Source organism: Conger conger, chromosome 4 (assembly GCF_963514075.1).
Source record: "Conger conger chromosome 4, fConCon1.1, whole genome shotgun sequence".
NCBI lineage: Eukaryota > Metazoa > Chordata > Actinopteri > Anguilliformes > Congridae > Conger > Conger conger.
The window spans coordinates 7,805,660-7,813,419 of NC_083763.1; the positions used below are offsets into that span (position 1 = coordinate 7,805,660).

At 39.4% G+C, this 7,760-nt stretch overlaps 1 protein-coding gene across 3 annotated transcripts; it reads right to left on the reverse strand.

Moving 5' to 3' along the window:
- Positions 1 to 696: 696 nt before the first annotated feature.
- ctns (cystinosin, lysosomal cystine transporter) lies at positions 697 to 6,503 on the reverse strand. 3 transcript variants are annotated; one of them, XM_061239858.1, is made up of 11 exons: positions 6,437 to 6,503; positions 5,908 to 5,987; positions 5,726 to 5,804; positions 5,535 to 5,619; positions 5,146 to 5,249; positions 4,556 to 4,693; positions 3,573 to 3,672; positions 2,879 to 2,998; positions 2,489 to 2,659; positions 1,744 to 1,861; positions 697 to 1,170 (listed from the first exon to the last, which is right to left on the reverse strand). In XM_061239858.1, the coding sequence occupies exons 2-11, from the start codon at positions 5,966 to 5,968 to the stop codon at positions 1,031 to 1,033; spliced, it is 1,116 nt and encodes a 371-aa protein (XP_061095842.1). In that variant the 5' UTR covers positions 5,969 to 5,987; positions 6,437 to 6,503; the 3' UTR covers positions 697 to 1,030. The 3 variants fall into 3 exon arrangements, with proteins under 3 accessions (XP_061095842.1, XP_061095843.1, XP_061095845.1); XM_061239859.1 differs by having other exon boundaries at positions 5,908 to 6,028; positions 6,437 to 6,481; XM_061239861.1 differs by lacking the exon at positions 6,437 to 6,503 and adding an exon at positions 6,317 to 6,434.
- Between the last annotated feature and the right edge of the window lie 1,257 nt (positions 6,504 to 7,760).

A 7,760-nucleotide genomic window follows, 5' to 3' on the forward strand; every position in this document is an offset into this window, starting at 1 on the left:
TTAAGATGAAAAGTGGAAGACACTGGAGACACTGAACCGGACTGCCTAGTAAGGGTAGTTAGCAAGATCTCACCTGGTCTTCCAGTCCAGAGGCTTAGAACAGTCTTGAATTATGCATTGTTTAGTATAGCACAGGGCTACCCAACCCAGTCCCTGAGATCTACCATCCTGCTGGGTTTTCTTTTCAACCCCAACTTGGCACACCCGAATGAAAACTTTAACGGAGTGGTAGATCTCCAGCAACAGGGTCGGGCAGCCCTTGTATAGTATGCAACCAGAAAATGTATACAGTATAGCCAAAGCCGGATTACTGATATCGTTTTCACAGCCATAGAGCATAAAAATAAATAACTGAACATTCACATACCAAAGCATATAATACTTTACTATGAAATGCTCATTTTAAAATCCTAGACCACATTGTCTTTGTCCCTTGAACAATTTGTTTGTACATGTGGCGGCCTGTAGCGTAGTGGTTAAGGTCGCAAGGTTGGTGGTTCAATCCCCAATGTAGCCACAATAAAATCCACAGAGCCATTAGGCCCTTGAGCAAGGCCCTTAACCCTGCATTGCTCCAGGGGAGAATTTCCTGGTTAGTCGAATCTGGATAAGAATGTCTGCCAGATGCCATTCATGTAATGTAATGTAACAAAATTAACAAAGCAATTGAGAAATAAATGTCAAATGTAGAACCAGTTCAATGTGTAACAGTTTATAGAATAACTGACAATATGGTCAATAACATTGGAACAAAAAAAAAAAAATCTTCAGAAAACGTTTAATGAACATGATCCAGAATATTCCGGAAATTCACCCCTAATAGTATAGAGATATCTATGAAAAATCCTCTGTAATCAAAACAATATTGCTGAAAGTCTTTTATGAAAAATATGATTTGTTTCCATGAACAGCAAGTTCCCTTTCATCCACGATATTGCACTTTTAGTCGTTGGAAGCAGGGAGTGTAGAAAATATGGTTCTCACATTTTCTATGTCCTTATAAGAATAGGTCCAAGCTCATGAGCAGAATTTATGAGTCCACAGGCTGGTATTGTGGGCCCGGTCGTCGATACAAACAGTAGTGTTGAACCATAAACAACACATCAAACAATATGGAGAATACACCTAATCCAAACTTCGTGGGGTCTCCGAAAATCAGCTTCCATTCATCTACAAAATGAACAAATGAATATGTTACTAAATACAGGCACAGATACTCATATACACAAAGACTAGCATTTCAACATCACTCATATTTACTAAATACCATGCAAAATGCAGTGGGCATAATTAAAGAGGTAGCTGAACTATGATTTTTTTGCTTGGCTTACATATCAACCGCATACTATATTCCCACCCACAACAAATTTAGGGATTACTCCAATGTACTAGCTAGCAATCTACTAGCATCTTTTTTTTTTTTTGTAATGCATAACATGCATGTATCCTGTTCTTTTGTAACATTGTGATATGTGTGTTTGTATTTTAATGTGTTTGTATGTGTGCGTTTCTTAACATCTTCCATTTAACACTTTGTGTCTTATTTTTAATCTTTTTCCTTTCTTAAAAAAAAAAAAAAAGCCTAACTAGGGACGGGAGTTGGAAACTAGCAATAGCGATAATCTCTGTATGCAGAACATCAGCTACATGAACCTAGTGTAAAAACTGGCAGTAATGACGCTGTGTCTCTTGGCATTGTCCCTACTCAAATACACATTGAAAAGATATACCCAAAAGGCATACCATTGTTGTATGACTGCAGAAACATCTGAATGAGGCTAAAGCTGCCACCAGTAAAATCCAGCAGCACATTGCCAATGCTCCACCCCTCTGTACTTTGTCTCTTGTAGTTCATGTAAGCCTGGGGATGCAATAAAGAGAGGCTGTGCCATTAATTCAAATGTACTAACATGACAACATGACAACATAACACCACACAATATGACACACCACGACACACCACGACACGACATGACATGACATGACATGACATAACATGACATACACATAACATGACCTGACATAATGATGAGAAGAGGCCATTCAGCCAAGTAATGCTCCCCTTTTCCTATCACTAAAGTGTGCCTACTGCTTAGTTTGCCTAAAATCTAAATTGGATCTAGAACCATATCAAGCCTGGTCCTAGTGTTATACCATTGTTCACACAGTGAAGCTGTCACCAGGACAATAAAGGCAAAAGATGTGTAGCACAGGTGTACATCCAACATGTTCTTTAGGTCTACCCAAGGAAGACCACCCTGGAGGAAAATCAAAATTTTAGTTGTGCAAGCCCAGCAGTGGCTTAAAACCGCAAGAATACACAATAGCAGGGCCAATCAGCCTATATGGGCTCACCAATCATGTACAGTACAAACCGGAGAGTATCCAGCACTGCATCAAGAAGACTACTTTAAGCATCTCTGGCTATCCTACAAGGTCAGGCAAGCTGTCCGTGCACTCTCTGCACATGTCCCGGATGAGTTCTTACCTGAGGGATGTACTTGACCAGGGTGACCCCTAACTTGATGTAGGAAAAATAATAAATATAGTCCAGCCAGGTGATCTTACTGGCCACAGCAACGAAAAGGGTCACCAACGCAAAGGTCCAGGCAATCACCAGTAAGCCAGTGGCAATCTTGGACACCTTCTGATCGCCTCTCTAAAACATACATTTAGGGAAACGGTGAGCTCCACTAGGAATTATTTTACTATGAATGGCTGTTTTTCTTCTTTCAACTTTACCTTCAACTCCACCATTATAGACCTGACTGTGTGTTTAATTCAAACACGTTTAATTATTGTTAATGACAGAAACGGCTTTGTGGAAAACAGTCAAATGTGGTATTGTGAACAGTAAATCCTCATTGTGATCACTCACCTCGTACACGGCACACTGACACACATAAAGTAGCGTCAAGATAACAGCGTGGAGGCTAAAAAACACGTCATTGGTATCAACTGGGTTCACACCATTGGGATTGACCTTCAAGAACTCCTCCTGATGATACAAAGCATGCACATTCACATCAATAAACCTGTACCAGGCAATGTCAAATCAGAGAATCAATCCTGACAGTCCCACTGGTCACTTTATAATTTAATCCCCTTAACATGATGTGTTTTTACCTGCCAATGGATTATTCAGATCATTGGTTGTTATTCAAATAAAATGAATGAGAACAGAAACCAATGATCAGTTTAAAGGGAAATGTGATACTGGTAATACCGGTTTGAAACCGGCAATACTGGTTTCATCCACCAGTCTGCCAGTTAGGATCAAAGAGACTTTGTGTCAGAACCGGACGCTTCATCTGTAGCTTGACCAGAATGGGTGCTGATGCACAATGAGATATGGATGTATTGAGAGCTGGCATGACCCATTCAGCAACACAAACTACCAAGGGGGGCCCATACCCATTCCAAAATATACAGTATTTATAACATTGAGTCGGGGGGGGACCCCCAAATGAAAACATGCTTAGGGTTGCTTCGAGCTGCATTACCAGCCCCAGAGTGAGTGCATTGAATACCATATAAAAGCAACACTTGCGTATAGGAAAGCCTCAACTTACCTTCAAGTAGGGCACCCAGAAGAGGCCCACATTGAAGACACTGTATGCAATGAATCCAGTGAGGTTGAGGGCCAGGAAATCAAAGTTCAGGCCAACCACGCTATCAGAAAAACAGGTTCAATCAATAATGATACATTCCCAGCATGTAATTCATGTTGCTTTCTGTGAATTTCAGTCCAAAAGTCAACAGTAGCCTCTTAAAATGCATTCCGTGGTGCATTTTTACAATCGACAATTAAACTGCAATTAACTGAAAATGCATATTTCCTACACAAATTGCTGAAACAACCATAAAACTAGTGCAGTAGCATGAGTAAGCAAGAATATTTTTGTTCCCCCTCCCCTAACTCTCAAAAGATCAAAGATTCAAAACTTTATTGTCTGTTAACGCATTAAAGCACCAATGGAAATACATCTTTGGTAAAGTGAATAGCTTACATAAAGCAACAAGAGACAGGGAGTAAAAATTAAACGCAAGATTAAAGTAAAGTTGACAGTTGACATTTTAAAGCAGGGCTTGGTAGCACCTGCTCTGGATCTCTTTGTTGACATTAAACCCTCCTAGATTTCACAGCAGAAAAAGTCACTGCTGGGATTTCTTGTAGCCTGACTCCATGTGCCCTAAGAAAGAGAAGGTCTGGTCTGTTTCAGTGCAGAGGTATTTAAAACCTCCTGGCTCTACCTCCTGGCCGCTGATCTGAAGAGGGCTCAACAGCAAGCGGAGCAAGACTTTCATTGCGCCCTAGGCACATTAAGTTTCAGGTGGATTTCACCAAACCAATGTTGGTTCAGCAACACATGGATGCAATATCAGAGACTGAGCACTGGCTAGGCAAGCTACCAGAGCCATACCATTGGTATACTTTACTAGGGTGGGCCAGTTGTTATTGCACATGATCTGATTTGTAGAGAATAAAGAATAGAGAATAAAACGGGATGGTGCACAGGCCTGGCGAACCCCTGTATTCTGAGTCAATAAATACCTTTTCCTTCTCCAGTTTTCATACAACTGAGGGTAGAAGGAGATGGACCAGGCAAGAAAGTAAATCCAACCAATCACTTGGTTGATTATCTCAAGCACGTTGCTCCTGATGACCATGAAACGGACCCTGGTTTTGTGGCTAAAAGACACAGAGAGAAGAGCAAAGTTTGCAAAGCCTTGAATGGTATCTTCTCATTTGAACATTTCATGACGGGTGTATGAGTGTTGCAACCCATTGCGTTTTATTTTTTTATTTTAATATTATTATTATTATTATTATTATTATTATTATTATTATTATTATTATTACTTTACTCTTTCCAGATTATATAATGCAATGGGGGCCGATGTAAAATGAAACTAGAACCATTAGCATACCCAACTTCCACCCAGCCGGTCCCCACACAAAGGAGGGTGTGGCTGAAGCAGAAGTATCGTTAGTAAGGTTTAATGTTGCCATTAATGTTCCACCGAAAACGCATCTTTGGTCTTTCAGATCATTTCAGAGGTACATACTTCAATAATCATGCGGTATGGACTTAACTTAAATTCTGACAAAATATGTAAATTAGTCGTAATCCTGTTCCTCACCTTAACACAGCAGTGCTGTTGCTGTACAAATATGCCGTCACCTGGCCAACACGGTCTGCATGGACTTCAAACTTACAGGATTTGGCTTGTGCAGGCAACTCTACCTGTGAAACACAGTATGTGGCATTAAGAGTTTGTCGGTTCCGCGTTAGCTAGAACTGAAAGTTTACAGAATCAAGCCTGAATCAGAAGCAAAGCTATGTCAATTAAAGTGAACACTGTTATTTCTGTTGCCTTCGCAATAGGCTGTAGCATATGTTTATGTGTACCATGTCCAAACAAGATGTAACCGAATTTTGCTCCAACTTACACTTATGTAGTTCAAAAAAAAAAAAATCTCACTGATAAATAGAAAAGCGGTCACTTTGGTATTACGTGGCAAAACGTACCTCTTCTGGGAGTTGAACAATACTGGCATTCGTAGAAGCATAGGTGATGTTAAAGCCTATGGCTATGGTCACGTTCAGTGGTGCACTGTACATGGAAATGAGAAATATTTCCATTGGAGGCCATAATATTAGTGATTAAGTAAAGCTATGATCAAGCTAGATTAAATTAGACATAAAATAAAATGTCTTACCTTGAAACTATGGTAACATTTTTGGAACTCTTCTGCTCTAAATGTACAGTAGCTGGTGCCGAAAGAAACACACTTGCATCTAAGGGAAAAAAAAAAAAAAAAAAAAAACGTACTTCATCGTAGTTCCTCAATTAGACGAATTTAAAAAGAAGAAGTGTAACTTAGCTTAAAAAAAAACTTACCGCATGTCATCAGCATGCATACAGCGACAACTACTGTAGACAGAAATCTATCTTCTGGCATTTTGCGTGGACACAGCCGTCTGATTGAAACAATTGTGCGGATCAGGGGTACACAGAAGTGCTGTAAAATAATTATATTTAATAATATTTTTCCTATGATGCGAAAATTTTAACTAAGTACTTTAAATCGAATTTCGGCACATTTTAAATGCAAATCGGTTGTTAAGGATTTATACTTAGCCTGAGGAAAACAAGTGTGCTCGAGACAAAATTGCGAACTATTTAACAATTTAAAACATGTTTTTAAGAACGTATGCACTTGTAAGTCGTAAATGTAACATCGTCTAACGTTAATTCTCCAAGCTTTCTCTGTCAAATTATTCTCCAAAAGTAAATAATTTGGCGTTACCTTTATGCAATTTCTCCGATTTCACAGCCATCAACAGTGACTAAAAGTAACATCGCAAATACCAATGACACATATAACGTCACCATTTAATTTAAACGGACATTTAACTCGATTTCTTACCCGTCCGTAACTTCGAGTAGTCGCTGTTTTAAAGTTAGTTGAATAAGAAACCATTTCCGTGTTGTAGTAGCCTATCTCAATCATATGACGACACTCAGCTGACCATGACGTAGTTTTCAGAGGTGAGCTCCATTTCTGCGCGATGACCGGGACCTGGTTGTCTAGACTCGGATTAGGCAGCCAGCGCTGGTGGTATTTTCTTTAGTCGTAAGCATAAAATAAAAGAATAAGTACTAAATATATACAGTGCAATCAAAACTTTGGTTTGTGTTATGTCAACGGGTTCAGTTAACTACAGTACCTTACCCATAACTCCCTATATCCGACAGGGGGAGTCCCTGCTCTGCCAGTACTTTTGAAGAGAACACTCCACAATTGTAATTAAAACAAAGTATTTAAAGAACGCTGAGAAAGGTTGTTGCATACAACATATCTCACGCTGTTTAATATTGATTATAACAAACAAATACCGGCTTGTGAAGTATAATATAAACATGGTTGAAATTACTGAAGTATGACCATGACAATTTGCAATAGGTATCTCCTTCTTATAGAACCACCACACATGAGCCAATGCAAAGGCCACACATGCCAGTCCAAGTTGTCAACGCTCAGTAATTTCAGTAATTAATTCCAACAGGGAAACGGAAGTTACGGACACGGAAATGGACGAGAACATTATTTGGAAGATTATACATTTTAGCCAAATCTATTGTTTCCTTGTATCAGTATTCATCATTGTTTCTCATCACACTACAGTTCAGAAATTCACACAAGGCTTAACACACACAAGGTGTATTTGTGGGTGCCCAGTTGACCAGTGGGGTGGCTGGTATGCAATGGAGAGCTGTCATCCTTCCCTGGGCAATACTGGACCAGTGGTCCTCATTTTGCTGCAGGCCACAGCCATTTGATACCAGACCATGATATACGGCCTGGATTTGATACCAGACCATATTTATAAATGCCTGAACTGTAACCTTCATGGGCATTACAGAAAAAGGTCGTAGTCCTCACCAATGACCCCTAAAACCAACTGAAAACAAATGCAAGGAGATCACTTTTGACTCTGTTCCCATGTTTATGACTGTGTGGGAAATAAAATACCAGGTACATTTAAAAAATGTGTTTTGTATGAACGGCTATTAGGTCTTATACCTAGCGAAATATGGTACCGAACAGAACAAAGTGAACTGCGCTGATGTGTTAGATTTCCGTAAGACACACAATTATTATTTATTATTATTATTATTATTAACACTTGAATGGACAAAGAAGGCAAGACCTAATAACTGGGGGATGGAGGAAGGTAAAATTATTTTAT